Source organism: Euprymna scolopes, chromosome 20, assembly GCF_053919585.1.
Source record: "Euprymna scolopes isolate OS-2025 chromosome 20, ASM5391958v1, whole genome shotgun sequence".
Lineage (NCBI taxonomy): Eukaryota > Metazoa > Mollusca > Cephalopoda > Sepiida > Sepiolidae > Euprymna > Euprymna scolopes.
Genome location: NC_136501.1, coordinates 46,637,110 through 46,658,403, shown reverse-complemented (window position 1 = coordinate 46,658,403; position 21,294 = coordinate 46,637,110). Strand labels below are relative to the sequence as shown.

The 21,294-nt window shown below is 36.1% G+C and overlaps 1 protein-coding gene across 1 annotated transcript in view; it reads right to left on the bottom strand.

Annotated features, from left to right (window-relative positions):
- Window positions 1-21,294, bottom strand: part of LOC145241411 (axonemal dynein light chain domain-containing protein 1-like) — a 182,933-nt gene that overhangs the window by 73,006 nt on the left and 88,633 nt on the right. The window contains exons 17-19 of the mRNA XM_080104340.1: window positions 18,304-18,355; window positions 14,746-14,962; window positions 3,644-3,737 (exon numbers count right to left, since the gene is read on the bottom strand). Of these exons, the coding sequence (XP_079960466.1) occupies window positions 3,644-3,737; window positions 14,746-14,962; window positions 18,304-18,355 (363 nt within the window). The remainder of the gene's footprint in view (window positions 1-3,643; window positions 3,738-14,745; window positions 14,963-18,303; window positions 18,356-21,294) is intronic.

Sequence of the window (21,294 nt, the reverse complement as noted above, 5' to 3'; positions counted from 1 at the left end):
AAAAAAAAAAAAAAAAAAAAAAAAAAAGTAAGAAGAAATATCTAACGATAGAGATGTCAAGAAATTCTTGTCAGGAATTGATATATTTTATATATATATATATATATATATATATATATATATATATATATATAGTAACAAAAAGAATACCCGTCCCAGGACGGGTAAAATTAACGCTCTAAAAATGAGAGAATTGAAAATGAAGAGCTAGAAAAAAATTTGGTACCTATGCAAAATGTGGGCCGCGTTTTTTATTCCGGCAGATTGTTCTGGCAGGTTACATAATATTACAATCCAATTAACAAAAGATACCATAAAAATTGAAGGTAACTTGAAAATCCTATCTGAAAAATAGCATGGTGTGTAAACTGCATGAATGTAACAGAACGTGGACCAATGTATGGCAGCAGCAACAGCAACAGCTAACATATGCAAATGACTGACCCATGTGCGAGGTGACGTCACGGCAAGAAAGAAGAAAAGAAAAAGATTATAAAAAAAAAGGAAAAACGTTGCCCGAGAAAAGAAGAAATAGATGTGTTACATATGTGACCCGATAGCGACAGGCAAAGACATGTCCTAAACATGGCTAGACAAAGACAGAGTACCACATGTTCGACATGGCAGAGTCTTGTGAAGCACATTGGAGTACATACGAGAAGACTATATATGGATTTATGTATACGTGGCACCAAATTGAATATTGAAATGCTCACATCTTTTGTTCTGTGGGTCAAAACTACATGAAAATTTGCAGTCTTTTAGATTTTAATACTATTTTATGGTTAAAATTTTATGACATTTGATTAAAAAGAACCTATATTTTCAGACCAGTTTTTATTTTGAAATTAATAAACAATTTAAATGTAATGATAAGAATGAGCTTGGTCGACTTTGAATGAGAAGCACCATCTGGCACCAATTAGTGAAACGCACAAGAAAAAAGAAATGCTGGCCACCATGCAATTTAAAAGTGCCATTTTTTTTTTTTTAAATGAGTCGTCTCGTCTTTATCCCAAACTGGTAACATGGAAGCAGTTTTCCAGCAATCATGAAAGTAAGATTCGTTAAAAAAAAAAATACTGTAAATAAATGTCTGTTGTTTCAATTGAAAAAAAAAAAGAAGGTCTTTCCTTGTCTTTGTTTCCTTGCGACTATGTGCATACAACGTGTGGGTCCCGAGTGTTGACATGTAACAAACATGTTACACGAGTACTTTTCTTTTATTTGCTTACCCCTTTTCAACCCTGTGTAGGTAGGAGATGTTGGCTTTAATATTTTTGTAAAAAATTATTGAACTTTCCGGCATATATTTTTATTGCATTTGTCAATTGTTGGTTGCTGCGATTTCATTGGCTAAACGTTTCAACATCTTCCAATGGTTTACCTTATCTGCCGGAATTGCTGACGAAACATGTTTTAACATGATCGATATTCTGCATAAGTACCCAAAATTTGATTTTTTAAGAAAAGTATTTTTTTTGTGTCTACATTAGATTTAAAGACAGTCATGTTGTAGTTTGCAGAGGAGCAGTCCCATGGTGATGTGTTTAACAGATGGGAAGATCATGAATACAAACTATGTTTATGGAAATTCTGTTTGATGTTAGGCAGAGAGAGGAATAAAAGGGTTGTGGTAGGAAGACGAGTTGCAGCTATAAAGATATAAATGTCGTACATGGAGGAACCAGAGATTGTAGTTCAGTCGAGCATCTTTCATGTTCTTGGTTTAATCCAGCAATGTATTAACGAAAACAATATAAAACAATATTTATTGCCTGCACACAATTTTTTATTGCATTGTGTTCAGGCCACTAAACTGTGGTTTTACCAGAAAAACAATGTCTTTAATTATTTTTGCATCTTCGAAGTCTAGAGACCCTGCCATAAGTTAATATGCAACGAGATTACCTGTGTGAAGGTAAATAAAGTGATGCTACTACTAATAATATGGATAGTAATGGTGTTGGGGTGATAACTAGTAGTAAGCCATGACTATGATAGGAAAGAATTTTGTTACAAAAGTGGATGGATAAAATGTAGGTTAAAATTGGAATGTCGTTCAGAATGCGTTTTTGTAATTTAAGTGTTATTTTGACGGATCATGAGTAGGAGTCGAATTAAAAAAAAAAATGTGTCATCTGTGGTTTGAGGGATGTGACAAGTTTTAAATGGATAACAATGCAGACTGACGGCCTGAGAGTGCAAAGTTTGAGCCCAGTCGATTTCATAGTATCAATTAGTGATGTTGGCAACCTTCATGCTGTACCTCTTGCAAAAATGCTAACAACAGAATCAAGCCGGTGAACAAAGTTGTGCCCTGTTGACTTGTACTTATTTACATGTTTTGTTCTTGTTTGGAAAACGAATGCATGAAAACAATTTGGAACAATCCAAAAAACAGAAGAGTGAAAATTGTTACCAAGTTGCGAACGCATCCTATGCGCTCGTCTCCACTGGTGGGGGCGCAGCAGAAAACCCTTAGTACATCAATAAACGAGTTTGAGAGGAAGGTAATGTTGACATAACAACAATAAAAAAGTAATTTCTGCATGTAATTAAAACAGTCAAGTATTATGGCCTATTTGTGCTTCTAAATCAAATGCAATGGGATTACCTGTATGGAAGTAGACAAGGTGACTGAACTCCAATCTATCGCTACCCCTTGCCAAACTTTCACAAAAAAATACTCGACTAGCTACAACCACTATATACAATTTCCTCCACTCACCAACTCTGCCTAAATCTAAACGCAGATTCCATGAACAAAACTTCTTTCCCAGAACGGCCCACTTTTGGAACACTGTTCCGCTGGCCTACTTCCTAGTTGACTACAACATAGTAACCTTCAAATCCAATGTAAACAAGTTCTTGTTGAGCCGTCCCCATAAATAATCAATTTCTACCCAATTTGCTCCATTAGCGATTACTACACTACTATTCTACATTTATAAACCATTATCCTCGAGTGGCGTCCGGTCTTGATAAACGGTGACTCCCAAGTAGAAAAGAAAAGAATATTTGCAGTGCCAGCATCGGCTGGCACCACATAAAATAGTTGAAGGGTTAAGTAGGATGGAAAAACTGAAGGCGTGAAAACAATAATCAGACCTCGACTGGATGGGTGCGAAGGAGACTGGGATCTTGAGGAAGCTTATTGCCACCCAAATTCTAGTGAAGACCAATATTTATTGGCAGCGGGAAGTCAAACAACATTTGCAAAGGTTATTGAAAGTGGTGGAGAGTACTGGTAATATGGGGAGACTCGTCACACAAATTCCAGGGAACACCACCAGCTGTTGTCGGTGAGCAATTTTTGATTTGATGATGGTCAGTGTGAGAACTCCTAGTGAGAACTACTACTACTACTACTACTACTAATAATAATAATAATAATAATAATAATAATAATAATAATGGTTCTAGTATAATAGCTAGTTGTAGGGTATGGCGATGGGATGGATTTTCTTACAAAATGGATGGATAAAATATAGGTCAAGACTGGAATGTGATTGAGAATGCGTTTTTAGAATTCAGTTGTTATTTTGGAGGATCAGGAGTAGAAAATATGTTTGGAAAAAAAATATGCGTAAAAATATAAAAAAAAATTTTGAAAAATTTGACGAAATCAAAAAATACATACATCTTCAATTAATTTGGCATCTTGACTGTCGATGACATTTGATGCGAACGTGAACCAATTTTCTCCCGCATGCATCACTTCAAATATTGTTACCCTAAAAACAGAAACGGAATATACAGCATCATCATCATCATCATCATCTACTACTACTACTACTAATAATAATAATAATAACAATAATAATAATAAACTATATAATTGTAAGTTAACCTCCCTGCTCCCCCACTTTGTGTGTGTGTTTGTGTGAGTGTGTGCGTGTGTGCGTGATCATAAACTGCCGCCATACCAAATAATCAAGGAAGATCAAGGAGGATGGAAAGACCGAGAAGAGAAAACACTATCCAAACCTCTGCTGGATGATTGCAAAGAGGATTGGGACCTTGGGGAGGCTTACTGACATACAAATTCCAGTGAAGATTAATGATCCCCACCAATGAGAAGTAAATGGTAAGCAGCTGTTGCAATAACCCGGATTCCTCTGCAAAGGTTAGTGAAAGAGGTGGAGAATACTGGAAATCTGGAGAGACTTGCTGTCACTCATACTCCAAAGAACATCACAAGTTGTTCTCAAAGAGAAATGTTTGATGATGATCTGTGTGACTACTCCTAATGAGTGAGTGGGTGAGTGAGTGAGTGAGTGGGTGAGTGAGTGGGTGAGTGAGTAAGTGAGTGAGTGAGTGAGTGGGTGACTGACTGACTGACTGACTGACTCAGTGAGTAAGTGAGTGAGTGAGTGAGTGAGTGAATAAATAAATAATAATCTGTTTAACGTCTATTTTACATGCTGGCATGTGTTGGGCGGTTTTTAAAAAAGTGACTTTCAAACTGACCTACTTTTGACCAGATCTTGATTTATCCCCGTTTCTTTCAAGTCTATCCTTATCCCTTCCTTCCACGTATTCTTTGGCCTTTTACTGTGAATGGACGTTCAACCTGAACTTTTATCCGTCTACTACCTCAAGAATTCTCATCCATTCTTTCAAAGAGTTCATACTATCAAAGTTTCCCATTCTGTACACATCTCCCTATACTGTCCAGATTTAATCTCCCTATAAGGTCATCAGAACTAAGTCTGTCTTTAAGACTCACATCAAGCACCCACTGTATTATTCTCATAAGTGTGATTTTTTTTTAAGATCAGGTCAATTCTCTTGACTTAACGTTTTTCCTGCTCAGGGTCCCTTGAAACCTTAGGGTTCCTAAAAAACGTGCCAAGGGTTCCTTCAACAGATACAGAAATTTTACTTACGCACTTTTCATTTTATTTTATTTATTTTTTTGTATGTTTTTTTTTTTTTTTCAGACTTAATTTTCTTATACATGTGTCATGATGTTAGTTTACCGGAAACCACCGGAAAGTAAAATAGTTGATTATTATGATTGTAAATGTAGAATGTCAGAAGATGTGCTATTAAAACGAAATAAATATTTACAGTTAAAATGTTTACATTAAATAGTTTCCAGGAATCTAGCTTGATGAATGAAATGTTATTCTGATAATTATGTTTTTCACTAAGAATGTATCATGCAGTTTTAAGAATTTTAAGTTTTAGGACAAAGAAAATGGATAAACAAAATATATTTGGGGAAAAAAAACAGGTGGTGTGTTTTGATGCTACGTGGAGAGTGACATCAGAAAGGGAAGTGAGTTTTAGATTACACAAAGAAAGTAGAGAGGGGTTGAATAGTCTGTAGCTGAGAGTCGTGGGGTAGAGACAGAAACGAATGGCAGGCATGGAAGCAGTGGACTAGGAAAATGAACATATGCAGTTGTGGAGTAGAAAACGGCGTGACACCTCGGAACCAACACCTCGTTACCCCAATGAATGTAAATATGAAACAGTTTGGTTGTTTGAGTTTTTCGTGAGAGACATGGCTACATTTCAGGAGCACGTCAGAACAGACAAAAACGATTGTGATTCAAGGCATGCCGTTCTTTGTCCAGCACAAATATAAAATATGTTTAGCCATCCTTCTGTCTATAGACTGTTTAGTATCTCGACACGTATAGATACCTATTATACACACATCAATAAGAGAAACATTTATACACCAGATGATAGCATATTGGAAGATTTCACACACATTAAATAGACACATGTTAACAAGAGACTCATTATGTACAAACACATATATAGATACACTCGTTATGTACAGAATTGTGAATAGATTGGAAAAGGATATAGTTATGTTTGTTCTTTTTTATTGTTAACTAGCGGGGGGGGGGTATCCGGCGTTGCCCGGATGTTTGGAGGTGTGTGTGGTTTTGGGTAAATCAAAACTCCGGGGGGAGGGGTAAAATAAAACAAAAAGTTTTGTTAAGTAAGTATGAGGATCGAACCCGAACCCTTGAGGCAAAGTTAGAAATTAAAGTGTGAAAAAAAAAAAAACGTGCGACGCTAATCACTGGGCCACCGCGTTTGAATTTATTTAATTACTTAGAATTGGCAGGTGCACGTTTTAATGACTTAATGAGGTCAACTTTGGCTGCGGGATAGTATTTTATTTACTGCGGGAATGCTTTTTATTTTTATTTTCCCAAGATGTTGGGGGGGGGACAACTTCAATTAACAAGGGGATTGTCCAAATTGAATAGCAATTGTCTGATATAAAGAAAATATTTCCACATTGATCAAATCTGATTGCTTTCGGACATTTCCAGCGGTCGCGACCGGAAAAATACCGCCAGAATTAGTGTCGCTTTTATTATACGAAAAAGCCCAATCTACATGCGGCGAGCGGAAAATGTTGAATATTTATCTTTTCAAAGTCGAGCAAATTAAATAGACAGGCTATCGCCATTGTTAACTCGTAGATATTATGATTTATATGTGATATAAAAAGTTTTAAGAAGTTGTGAGCCGACCGACCGCTTCTCGGAAAAAAGCCTTTCTTGGACATATGCAAAAAGCGAACATACATACACACATTTTCGCTTTTATATATATAGATAATTTTTTAGAGAGACAATTTTTACCTAAACCCGTTATAAAAAAAGAAAATATAGCTTGCATTATGAAGAATAAATAAATAAAATATTTTCTTATGTACGAGTTCCTTGAAGGATTCTACAAAGGCAAACAGATTGAGAAACACTCCTTTAGACATTCGATATGTATCTGAAAATTTACGCCGTTCCTAAAAGGCAAACCTTTTTCAGAATTGAAAAAAAAATGTCTCGTCAATCTGTTTAAGCTATTTATGGGGGCTTTTAGTTGTGATTCCAAATGTTCTGATTACAACAGGAGTCACCTTAATTTCTTTACATTTCCATAGTCTAATTAATTCCCATTTTATATCTTGATATTTATTTATTTATTTATTTCCTGTTCTTTATCCTGTACTCTGGTATGAAAGGGGCAGGCTATGTCAAGGATCAAGCAAGTTCTCTTGTTTTTGCTTAGAAATACAGGGTGTTTCAAAAGTCTTGGGAACATAACGATTTTTAATAACTCAAAAACTATTAGGAGTTAAAAAATGAAATTGGTACCGTTGGAAAGGTTAAAGTTTCAAGTTTTGTGGGGAATCTTCAAACTTGCTCAATATGAGCACCATTCGTCACACGGCAGACATCTAGTCGATAGTCCATTTCCTGCCAAACGCGTTCCAGCATATTGACGTCAATGGTTCCCACAACTGCCGTTATTCGAGCCTTTAGTTCGTAAATATCTCTTGGAAGGGGCGGCACATAGACTTGTTGCTTTTGGACCAACTTGAGCTTGTAAGGTACCATTTGAAGTCGTTTACTTAAGACACGCCAGACAGTTGCTGGAGCAAGCTGAAGTTCCCTGCTGGCTCTTCTCACTGATTTACGGGGGCTCCGCTGAAAGGCTGCCCGGACTTGCTCAACTGCAGCTTCTGAAGTTGAAGGGCGACCTGTTCGCTTACTTGGGTACAAACACCCATCTTTCACAAATTTAGCATACCATCTGACAATGGGTTTCCTTTCAGGGACTTCTTTTTTAAATTTCCTGCGAAATGCACGCTGAACACATGTCCACGATTCAGTCTTTGCAAATTGGAGGACGCAAAACGCCTTGTCTTGTTTAGAGAACGCCATTACTGCACATGGAAAGATAAGACGAAAATCATTAGTATGACCAAAAACTTGATTAAGCAAGCTTTAAAATGACACCAGTTTCATTTTTTTACCTGGAATAGTTCATGAGATATACGAATTTGTAATGTTCCCAAGACTTTTGAAACACCCTGTATTAAGTGGGGGTTGGAATGTTCATGAACCTTATCAGTTGATATACGCATGTCCTAAACAAATTTGACACTGTCGTTCTCTTGTATCACTTCTGATTTTGATCCAATTCAAAGAGTTTACATCCTCGTTTTTTTTTTTTTTTTTTTTTTTTTTTTCAAGTCTATCCTTATCACATCCTCCCACGTTTTCTTTTGCTTTTTGCTGTGAACTGGACGTTCACCCATAACTTTTCTACGTCTACTACCTCAAGAATTCTCATCCATTCTTTCAAAGAGTTCATACTATCAAAGTTTCCTATTCTGCACACATCTTCCTATACTGTCCAGATTTAATCTCCCTATAAGGTCATCAGAACTAAGTCTGTCTTTGAGATTCACATCAAGCACTCATCATATTCCGATATAATATCTGAGCGACTCTGTCATGTCTCCATTTTTTATATTGATGTTTTGCTAGCATAAATAATTCTGATGTAATATGCACTAAGCTTTCTTCTCTTGCATTACAACTCGCCTAGGGTGAGTGCCACTTCAGTTAGATAAGATTAAGGTGAAAACATTCAAAAAAGTACCAGATTAGAGCCAACTCCTTGCAAGAACTGCAAAAATCTAACGTAGTTATCTCTCCTGACAGGGATATACAAGCGACTGGAGACCACTTGTGAAAATGATATTCCCATGAAACTTCCTTCAACACTCCTAGAGTGAGTGCCACTTTGGTTTATTAAGATTAAGGTGAAAATTTCAAAGAAGCACAAAAGTAGAACCAACTCCTTGCAAGAACTCCAAAAATCTAACGTAGTTATCTCCCCTTACAGGGATATACAAGCGACTGTGAAAATGATATTATCGTAAAACTTCTTTCAATCAATAATCTAAACATTTGTGATTCTGCAGCTTTGTGAATGTAGAGTTTGATAAACCTAGTGTGAGTGACTCGTTCTTGGGCTACAACTAGGGTGCTCTCAAAAAATCTTTTCTGTCATTATCTGTAAATTCAGTAAGAATGCATCGTGTGGTTTCTTTCAACTTTTGATACTTTTTTTTTTTTTCATTCCAGTTCTTTGTATTTCTTGCATCTTCATTTCATGAAGAATAATCTCATTACTTTCAGAAATGTATTTAGATAGATCATCTTCTATATTGGACTAGCAAAATTCAAGCTGACTCCCACATACCAGATCGTCTCCTTGAAAACCATAAAATTTCTTGAAAAATATTACCCTTATTGAAACTAGCTTCAATTTTCCAACTGTTAACATATTGATTTCTATAACAGCTAAGCTTCTCTTTTACATATATATATATATATATATATATATATATATATATATATATATATATATATATAGAGAGAGAGAGAGAGAGAGAGAGAGAGAGAAAGAGAAAGAAATAGATATATTAGTATCAGTTTAAAGTGTGACAAAACTAGGTTAGTTGATTGGTTGTTTTTGTTTTACAGCATATCAATCCTTTTTAGGTTATTTAATGCCGAATCCAGTTATTTTGAAAAAAAAGTTTTTAATAGGATATATTTGTTGGGTTTTTTTTTCTATTTAATGCATAGTTGGGACCCTAACAGGTACTACCACTCCGGATCAGAGTGAACCTGGGAGCAATGGCAATTAAGCTGGGGCCTCACCATCGGATATAGTTTAAGGTCATATCCAGGACCCATAAAACTAGGTAGGTAGGTAGTTAGTGACAATAGTATTAATGTATACATTAGTTTTCTTGGTCTTATTGATTTTTTACAATCCTCTTTGTTCTAGGAAGATGATCAATATAATCTCTGACAGTGAAAACACCATGCAAGTTACACTGCGAAGAAGTCGATCAATCAAGAGAATACAATAAAATCCAACAAAAAAAAAATATAAAAAACTAATCAAAACATATTAACGATCAGCAAAGCTACCCAGTGTTGCCCGTGTACGATATAAAATAATACCAGCAATAAATAAAATTATCAATTGTTAACATTTATAGAAAATATATAGGTTATCTCCCTTTGTTGACAAGTTAGCCACAAGTGGAAGACACAGGCACAAGATTAAAGTATAATTATACTGACACACCAGTTCTCAATAGATCACTGAAGTTAAGCAAGTTTGATCAGTACCAGATGCATTCATAAAAATCGTTACACATTAAAACGTTTAGAGCCGAACAATATAAACAATTCCAATCTTTTCAATAATTAAACGATCCCGTTTGCAATTTAATTAATATATCTTCCTTTTTTATGCCTCCTTCGCCAGACCACTGCTAGAGTGTGGTATCCAGCCTCTTCTCGATATCTAATACGTGATATCCAGCATCTGGTGACGTTACAAGACTGGCTGCTCGACTGGTGCAGGGTCTATTAGATCTGCCCTATGAAAACCGACTCAAGAAGCTAACCTTTTCTCTCTTGAACGCCAACGATTATGCTGTGATCTTATTTATGCCTACTATCTCATCAATGAGCATTATGATATACCTTGGGGTCTATTATTCACTTCTGCACTAGAAAGAGGTCTATACAAACACTAAAACCATTTCATTGCCGATTTCAGTTGAACTGAAGGAGGGTTGCTTTCTTAATAAGAATCCCTGGAACCTGGAATAGACCAAAGTCAAGTAATAAATGTACTACCAACGCAGCAATTCAATGTGAATTTGGACAAGTGCCGGGCTATTGTGTCACCTTTTGTGTAAATTTCTACCACCCTTTCCTTTAATGGCATCTGAAACGATTGTTTTATTTTCTGCCAAATAAATTGAATTGAATTCATTTACTATTTATTTATTTGAATAAATATATTTCCTGGGTCTATTAGATTAAAAAAAATAACATCATCAATATATATATATATATATATATATATATATATATATATATGTATGTATATTAGCATGCGTACCCGGCGTTGCCTGGGTTGACATGAAGTTCCATTTGGAACACCCCTGCTGTACTAATCATTTTCATCATGGGCAACGTGGATACCCCCACGACAATTTCAAAAATAAAAGAACGGATAAAACCATGTAAATGTAATCGCCCCAAAAAAGAAGTATGTGATACCCTCTCCACCAGATATTTCGGCAGAAGGGATACAAAGAGAAGAAACTATTTTCCGGATATTGAGCACTGTAAAGAAAATTCCCCCCCCCCCAAAAAATAATTAAAAATAAATCATTACAACTTTTGTTTCGATAAAAATAGGAGCGAAACCCGTACGATTGCAAAAAAAAAAGAAAAAAAAATTGGCCAAGTTGGCAGGCTCGAATCTTGAACGCGAATTACGAGGGATGTGCAATAACTAATGCCCCTGATCCACTTCCCATAGCGGTAGAGCAACGAAACTTGGCACAGTTATATGTCTTTCTCTACATAGGAACCACACAGAGTTATGCATTTCTCATATCGTTTGATGCAGCTCTGGAGACTGTTTTTGTAGAACACCCGAGGTTGGTCCTCCAACCATGACATGACTTCAGAAATCAAGGCTGCATCATCTGGGAAACGCTTTCCTTCAAAAACAACTTCATGGCTGAGAAGAGCTGAAAGTCAGAGGGTGCAAGGTCAGGAGAGTAGGGAGGATGGGGAAGGATTTCATAACCACATGCTCGTGATTCTGATCTGGCAACATGCAAGTTGTGAACCGGACCGTTGTCCTGCAGGAGGAGGGTACCTTTACTGATCTTGCCCCACCTCTTGATTTTGATAGCTTCCCTTAATTTCCTCTAAAGTGAAGCATAATAGGCTTCTGTAATTGTGCTACCCTTTGCCAGGAAATCTGTCATCACTACTCCGTCCTGATCCCAGAAGACTGTGAGCATGACCTTGCCAGCGAAGGGCTGCACCCTTGCCTTCTTTGGAGGTGGTGAGTCCAAGTGCTTCTACTGCATTGACTGGGCTTTGGTCTCTGGATCATAGTGATGGACCCAGGTTTCATCCTGTGTAATCAGTCTTTTGAAAGACTTTGACTCATCTTCTTGGCACATCTCCAAATTCATCCTCGAACACTCAATGCGTTCTCACTTCTGGAATGGTGTGAGCAACCTAGGAATCCATCTGGCAGACACCTTATGCATATGCAAATGGTCATGAATGATAGTTTCCACAGACCCTGTATTAATCTTGACATCTTGGGCTATTTGGCGAATAGTAATGTGCTGATCTTCCAAACTGACAGCCTCAACTTGACTGAAAGATGCCTCATCAATGGCAGAAGGGGGGCGACCAAGTCAGGGAGCTGTTTCCACAGACTTCCGCCCATGTTTGAATTCACGATGCCAGCGTTTTACAAGGTCATATGATGGGGCATTATCACCATAAGTTTCTTTCATTTCATCAAAAATCTCCTGTGGTGTGCGTCCTTTCAAATACAAAACCGGATCACTGCTCGACATTCAATAGGCTCCATTTCACACCTGACTCAGTTCAAACACATGTAAAACAGAAACCACAATCAGTTTAGAGCTGTAATTTGCCACATAACCCGTAGAGATATAAATCATTGCACATGCAAAATTTCAGCTAGATCAGACAATTCGAAGTGAGTCAGGGGCATTACTTATTGCACGCCCCTTGTAAGGGAAAAAGGTAACTTGAAACTGTTTTGCCCACTGTCCTAAGAAAACTCACGATTTTATAACACTAAAAGAATAACGTTTATAAACATTAACGCGTGCGTTTATTTTTTATTTTTTGTAAGGGCACTTTCTTCATTTTTTTTTTTTTTTTGAAAATAAAGGAAATTTTCGAATTGCTTTTTTTTAGGAGGGTCTTTTTTTTATTTGCTTTTTTTGGAGGGGGGGTCGATTTGTTTTGTTTTTTTTTAGGATGGTGGAGTCTTTTTGTTTGTAAAAGTGTGTGCTTCGAATTCAAACTTAAGTTTGAATTCAAAGCAATGATTCTGTAGTAAATTTTTACGATGTGACCCAGCATTGTTTAACACCTAAAAACAAAAATGAAGATCTACCAAAATTTAATTCCAAAAACAATTAAATGAAATTTTCCGTTATTTTATGTTTCTAATGTAACCCCCCCCCCCCAAAAAAAAAAATTGAATTTGTCATATTTTAGAGTTCGTTTTGTTTATGAAATTGTTAGGTGAAAGTACAGAATGGTCTCATAAAAATTAATTAAATTTATCATTATTTTATGTTTCAAACGTAATTCCCCCCCCCCTCCAAAAAAAAAAAACAAATTATATTTGTCATGTTTTGTCCTCACCCCCTCGATCGCCAAACTTGAAAAAAATGCTAGTGGTGACATGTCTTGTTGACAAAAAGTGAGTGCTCATTTTACGTTAAATTTATATAGAAAAGTGATCTCCCTCTCTTTTCAAAATTTCTTCTTTCATATTATTTATAAAGGCTGTTTAAACGTATTAGGTAAAAAAAAAAAAGTAGATCTTCATATTTGTAAGAGGTTAAACGACACTGGGTCACATCGTAAAAAATTACCGATTCTGGATAGCCGTTTAAAGAATAATAAAAACAAAAAAAATGAAATCTTTGCAGTTTTTTCGTAAGTGATTTTTTTGTTTGAATATTAAAAAAAAACAATAAAAGCCAAACATTTTTCTATCGACACGGAATTATTTTTTCAAGCTAGAAACTTATTGAGATTACCAAATTATTTTATTTGGTGAATAGTTTGTTTTTTATGTTTCAAAGTTTCTAGGAGCAAATAACTCTAAAAAAAAGTTTTTAAAAAGGTCGATGTTGGAAATAATAATTCCAAATAAATTAAATTAAATATATTATCAATATAATTATTGTCTAAAGTTTATTAAATAACAATTTTAAATAGAACACTTAAAACAATTATCTCACTAGAAATATTAATTAAGATACCGCTATTTAGTAAAATCGATTTTTCTTAATATAATATGCAAATGAGGTGATATCTTAATTGTATATTTTGCAAGAATCATACTACATATAGAAATAAATGAAAGAGTAAAAAAAGGGAACCTTTTGTATATATTAATCAAATTGTGAACAAACAAACAAACAGACAGGAATATACATTTGTATATATATAGATATACATATTCAGTATAGAAACATGTTGTGTGGCTTCAACACCTTCTAGCTCAGGAGAGAAATGTCTCCCAACTGGTAGATTCAAAGTTTAGGCAAAAATCACTAAATCACGGAGTTTATTGCAAGAAAAAAATAATTCTGTATAAGCATTAACATTTTTTAAATTTTATTTTTGCTAAATGTTATTATATCAGGAATAATTTTGAGAAATACACATTTTGTATTGAGAAATGCACATTCTAAATACGTAAACATTAGCTAAAGTTATCCAATATGACCCAAATGAGGTGGACAGTGTGAATAACTTGTTCTTTATCTAGCAAACAAACAAACAAACAAACAGCAGCAAGAGTAACAGCAGTAGGTATACGTCAAAGATAAATGAAATTCATAGCATTTTCTCACTGATAATCTGAGCAATCTCCTAGCTTTTGCATTCCATTAAACATTTATTCTCCAGTTTTTTTTTCTGCTAGGCTGTTATCAGATACATTGGTAGGAGGAATCATGTTTCTATTTTTCTCCCTCATGAAATAGAAAAAAGAAAACGGAAAACGGTTGTGTTCTGCTCTCAAAATGAAAAGATATTGAACAAAATTTCATAGGAAATTAGTTCAAGCGAAGATGTAGTAGTAAAATAGCCTACATATCTTTTTTTTTTATGCTAACTTACTAATACAAAGAACTATATATAGCGAGCACTGTATTCACTGCTATTTTACTTTGGAAATTAGTAATGTCTATCCATGATTATACGCTCTACTGCAGTACCCCTTTCTTTACTCAATCTTGTCATTAACTAAAGCTGGTATACGTTTGGGTTTTTGATGCTAATAATTTCATTTTACCTGGTTTCCAATACACCTTCACCTCTTTTTGCAGGTGTGTCGGGCATCCCAAAAGATTTGATTAAAGTGTTCATAAGCAACAACATTTCTTCGCGAAGCTTTAAGAATTGGTTCAGCTCGTTGTTAGTCAATTCTTTCCTGCCTAAAATGCTGGAATTCAACTTTGGTAACCAAAAACTCAATTTCTGACTCATTGATAACAACGCATTGGCAGCACCTGTTAAAAGAGAAACAATATCGATTCCTTTATTCCTCCATTTTGGTAAAAATACCACAAGAAAAAAAAAGAAAATAATACATGTTAGAGATAGTAGTATTTATGTATTGATCCATGATTGGTCAAAAGCTCAAATCACAATTTATTTCGACCAATCACAGTGCAAGAAATATTCATTTCCAAAATCTTGTGCACAGTATAAAAACCCAAACACAGTGTTTTTTCTCCCTCTTTTTACTGTTATTTTTTAGACAACACAAGTGCGTACGTCACAATACAAATTAGTCTATTTTTCTATTATCTTTCATATAGAACGTATATGTACATCATCATCTAACTAAGTGCCTTAGGAGGGTGGGGTTATAGGTTTCTCGTTAAGCAGCATACACATAACGAGATATCGACAATGTACTAAGCATAGCATCAACATATACACTCTTAACTCTTAACTGACAATTCTCACTCACAAGTTAGTACTTACATTCTCTCACTAACAAAACAAGCACACTACATATATTCATAAACACACATGGTGCCAACCGAAATAAACAGATATATATTCTCTAAAAGAAACATGCATATCATTATGTTTATTTATTTACACACATGTAAATATACAGAGTGGTCCAAAAAAGCACCCCAGTTTTTTTTTATCTCAAATTTTCACCATATTTTTCACCAGTTTAATTAAATTTCTAATTACTTGGGACTTCTATCTAGTTATAGCTAAAGGGACAAGAGCATGCTACCGTCATAGATTCAACAGAAAGATTTCTGAGTTTGACTGAAAGATTCCCGAGTTCGAAAAAATACCCCTGAAGGAGGTCAGAGGTTACTTCGGCCAAAATGTTGTAAAAATAATACTGAAGATGAGAAACAGGGAAAGCCAGTCGTCTGGACAAACAGAGGCAGTTAGATTTGGACATTTAAGGTAGTCAGTGGACTCAGTGGTCTTCGCAAACAGAGGGATTGTTGTGTTAGGTTGAACTGGTATTTTTCATTGGCAGGGATAACAGATCTCATTCTGCAAGTCTCTCATTCAACCTAAGAAAAACTTGTATTATTTGTAATCTTCAAACAAATAAGCATCTTTTAATTATTTATTGTGCTTTTGCTTAAGATGCTGCATTTAGTCCAACAGTTGCTTTGCAACGGGTGCAACGAGCGGGATGATCACGGCCTGTGCACTGACTGCACACGTGCATGTTTACTGAGAATGATCTCTTCGCTTCTCTACAGCTCATCTCCTAAGGAGGAGAAGTTGCTAGTCGTTCTCTATTGGTATTTCAAAGTAGATGCTCGACTAAGCTCCAATCTCTAGTGTTTCCTCCCAGTAAAACATTCGCAGCAAGAATTCGTCTTACTACTATCCGTGCAAAGAACTCTAATTTCTTTCTCTGTGTATCTAGAACGTAAAGAAACTTTAATGAACAGATTTATGTGGGAGGAAAAGAGAAATGGATGGAGTTTGGAAGTGGATGGTGTTCTTCCAAGATGAATTTAAGTTGGGGACGCCAAGGACAAAAATGAGTGGGGAATGGGCATCTTAGGGGCGCTCTATTATCAAAAAATAAAAATGGGGACGTGGCTCATTTACTTGACTAGCTAAGAGGCTAGCTTATGCGCAAGGCTAAGGTACAACAGTACCATGCACAGGCAGGAAACATATACTCATACTTCATTCCTTTTTAATAGTCTTTCTCTATTGGTACTTCAAGATAGATGCTCGACTGAGCTCCAATCTCTGGTGGCTCTTCCCAGTAAAACATTCACAGCAAGAACTTGTATTCACCTTTTTTGGAATATCGAGAAATGTAATCTATTTCTGTCACATCTGATTTTAATCGTAAGCTGGTTCTCTAAGAACACAATCAGATCTTAATCAGAGAAAGATTCAACTCCCCAAGATGCCCTCCTATGTGACATTCAAACCATCATTCAACTTCTCTCCATGTCCCATAGAAGTCTAATGTTGTGAATTACCTAAGTTGTAGTTAGTTGCAAGGGATGTTCTGGATTAATACAAGCCATCACCTCATAGACATACTCTCAGTACTGCTTAAGTCTGTAACTGCAGTGCTTAAAAAGAATGACAAGACATTGATATATGAAAATATAACAATATATCTTTCAGTGACAGTGAAGGAAGATGGATTGTTGGGAGGAAGATGCACGCACAGGAATTTGACAGTTGATTCTTTTGGGGGTCAAATTGCCAACCAATTCACAATATTAATTTTGAGTTGTTATACAAAAATTTGCGACCATTTGTGGTCTAGATATTTAACACACAACAACTGAAGAAAGCATGATCGGGCGTTCCTTCCGCTTTATTTTGCAGCAAGGACACCCTGTCAAGTTCTCTTACATTTTGATCTTAGCAAAAAGGCCAAAACGTTATAACAGCCTTTCTCAATAATGTGCTAAGTTGTTATTATTATTCATTCCCTTTAATCCTCCTGTAAAATTTGGTTGCAATTTTTTTTTGCAATATTTTCAATCGAACCTAAAACAATAATATCCCAGAAAAATATTTTTATGTTTTTTTTTTTTTTTTTTTTTTTGTGGTTTTGGAAAATAAAATGTCTGTCAGTAGAGCAACTGTAAACATGCGTTAGGCTGCGTGTTTTAGTGATACAAACGAATGGCAGACATTGCAAATGATAGACACTCAGCCAAAGGAACACACAGAGAATTGAAAATATATCTGGTTGAAGTCCGGCCACCCAATAGGTGTTTCTTTTTAATTTCAAATAAAATAAATACCCCATTAAACGAGGAATCACATTGAGACTAACATATTTGAGAAGAATAACATCTAAAATTATCTGCAGATAAGGCCTTTTGAATGGACACTGTCTAGTCGGTATCTCCAGTAGATATCTCAAGTCATCAGCTTCTAGGTGATCGAATGGACCAGAATCCCATAGGAGTGAAAAGATTCAAGGAGATGAAAAGAAAAGGCAACCAGCATTGGGGGGGGGGTGCAGTCAGTTGGAATTATTAGACATTTGAGGAGGCAGTTGGTTTTCGGTGGTCCTCATGAACAAAGGGTCTGTTATATCTGGTTGGACTAGTGTTTTCAGTTGGCTGGGCTAAAAGATATCACTCTGCAAGCTTGCCGTTCAACCTACGAAAACAAATACTATTTGTTAACTCCAAAGAAATAAACATCTGTTAATTGTTTATAAACTGGACTTGTGGTTTTGCTTGAGAATTTTTTGTTGCTGCACTCACTGAATTAAACAATAACCTTAGAATAATCACGACCTGCATAGTGAATGCAGAAGTGGATGTTCATACAGCTAAAAATATAATGAATAAATATGAAAGTGCCTTACCATTATCTCCGCTCAATATAATGTTATATTGTTCTTTCAATTTGATCATCATCTGTAAGGCAAAACATAAATATATAATTTTATGCATAGGCTCCCTATACTGGGCTAGAAAACTTATCACACCTGCGGGTATCCCATATTTATGCATAGTCTACATAAATGAACTCCACTCGGTAATAGAATGGGAACGTAAATGGATGGTAAGATTTAATGCTACTAAGACAAAGCTCTTTTCTTTCAACAATTACAAGGAACCTTTCCAGTAAATGATCGCCATGAATAATCACATATGAGCTGAGAGTTTATCATTCAAACTCCTTGGCCTAAAATTCCCAGGTAACATGAATTGGAACAAATACCTACAAGACATTATCAACGCTGCTGCAAAGATGGTGGGCTCCCTTTACTGAGCTAGAAAACTTCTCATGCCTACAAGTATCCTATATCACTACAAAACCAATATTCACTCAAGCATTGGATTATTGTTGCCATGACAGCTGCATTAACTACTAATCTCTCCCTATTGGACGGACTCCAAAAAAAAGAATCACCAATCTAATAGGTCCTATACTGTCAACCAAGCTCCAACCCCTGACACATCACTGCAATGCTGCATCCCTGTGCTTGTTTTACAAGTACTTTAATGGGATTTACTCCGACAAACTCATAGCACTGGTGCCCTCTAGATGTAGATACCCATGACTAACCTGACACAGCAAAATCCCACACCTTCACTTTAAAGCTTCCCCAATGCTGGAGAGCCTTCTACTCTGAAAGTTTCTTCCCTCAACTCTGCTAGACTTGGGAATTCCTTCCTTGTTTCCTGCTTCCCTGGCCGTATTAACATACAGAAGTTTCAATGTAATGTGAACAGTCATCTCGTTGCTCAACTCTCTACTTAGAGCGTTCCTATAAGTATGGTCATTAATTTACAGTTGCCAATTACATGTTAGTGGCATGTTGCCTTGTTTAGGGTCAATATGAGTAAAAAAAAATTTTTTTTTGGAGAAGGAGGTTGTAGTTTGCTTGAAGCATTGTGCATAGTGTGAAAGGAGTTGTGTTTGAAAGCTTTGTCAATGCAGTTTGTGGGAAATGCCGTAGACACAAGTTAGTATATAAAAGAATAATGACAATATTAGAAATAATTTTCAATTAACTTACGTTTATTAACCAACATAATGTGTCATACAGGATGGTAGGTGTTGATATCCTGAAATTTTCGAGAATAAAATCTCAAACTGCATTGCCATAGCCTTCAAACACAAACTCCTTTCACATTATTTTTTATTACTAATTTACATGTTTCACACTATTTCCTCATCTTGGTCGGTGCCATTGTTGAATATCAGGCATCCACTCTATTAATGCTGCTTCCTATTAGAATAACAAAATATAGTACATTACTTCCCACTGATCTCTGCTGTCTTCTTTGGGTAGTTTTCCAATTTACAAGCCAATTTCCATCAACTTCATGTCGACATCATCCGACAATTTCTGAATTTTTGAGATGAGGATTGATTATTCATATTATTTGGATTCTTTGGACTACTGTTCTCATCTCAAGTCATTTTCACAATGTTTTGGTCGATGTAACCTCCAACCTTCTTCAGGTGTATTTTGTTGAACTTGGGAATGTTTCTGTTGAACTCGGGAATTTGGACAATTTTGAATGGAACCCTTCATTTGCTTCACTGGGGTAGAATGCTCTCGTTCTCTCAGCCATGACTGGATGGAAGTTATAAGTAATTTGCAGTTGTTTTTTTTTTTTTTTTTTGGTCGTCCACACTGAGAATTGATCTTTCAACCACATACTCATGGTACAGTAGTCAGAGTACATGGAAAAATCAATTGAAAAAGTGATCTTGAAGGTTGAAAGTTCAATTCTCAGTGTGGGCAACCGAAAAATACAATTGCAAATTACTTAGAACCTCTATCCAGTCCTGGCTGATGGAATGAGATAGACCTGAAGGTCAGAGGTTACATCAACCAAAACATTATGAGAATGACACTTAAGATGAGAACAGTAGTCCGAAGAATCCAAATAATACCATCATCTGACAGGTTACATAAGAAGCCTGAAGATGCCAAAGTGAAAACTGCCAAATGATTAATTAAAAAAGTGACGCCCCCACCTCTCGTCCTCATTTTTTTTTTTTTTTTATTACATTTTCACCCCAAACAAGGCCCATTGCCACTTTGGTGTAAGGGGCTACTATCAGGGGCAGCAACTACTGGGGCACTATGTTGGGATTTGGGCAGCAAGATGTCGGTTCACGTTGCACTTGAACTTCTGCATGTCAGTACAGTTAGGGAAGCAGGGACCTGGAATGGAATTCCAGAGTCTAGCGGTTCTGTGGAAGAAACTACTGGAGTAGAAAGATCTTTTACATCTAGGGATCGCTACTGTGTGGAGGTGGGATTTAGCTGCCTGCCAGGTTTGTTGAAGGTGTCTACGTCGTGGGGGCACAAGTGTCTGCAGTTCGTCAGAGCATTTACCATTAAAATACTTGTAGAACAGGCAGAGGGATGCAACGTTTCGTCGATGGGACAGAGGCTGAAGCTTAGATGCCAGTTCAGGGCCTATCAGATTGGCGACTCTCTTTTGAACCTTGTCTGGGAGCGAGAGGCTAGCAACAGATGCACCAGCCCAAATGTGACAACAATACTCCATACATGGGCGAATGGTGGCCTTATAGAGGTACAGGATACTTTCAGGTGTCAGTAGTTTTCTAGCACGGTAGAGAGAGCCTACCTTTTTCGCAGCGGCCCTGGCAATGTTTTCAATATAATTGTTCCAACTCATGTTTCCTGTGAACGTTAGGCCACTGTCTATTTAGAAAGCCATTCTTAAAATGGGGAAAGGGGGGAATTTCATGTTGAGATAGCATGTTGAAAGTCATTCACAGTTTAAAAATTTTTTCTTGAATTTATGAATTTCTTGTTATTTCTAATGAAACTTATCATCTGGCAACTGAGTGGTTAATCATCTTC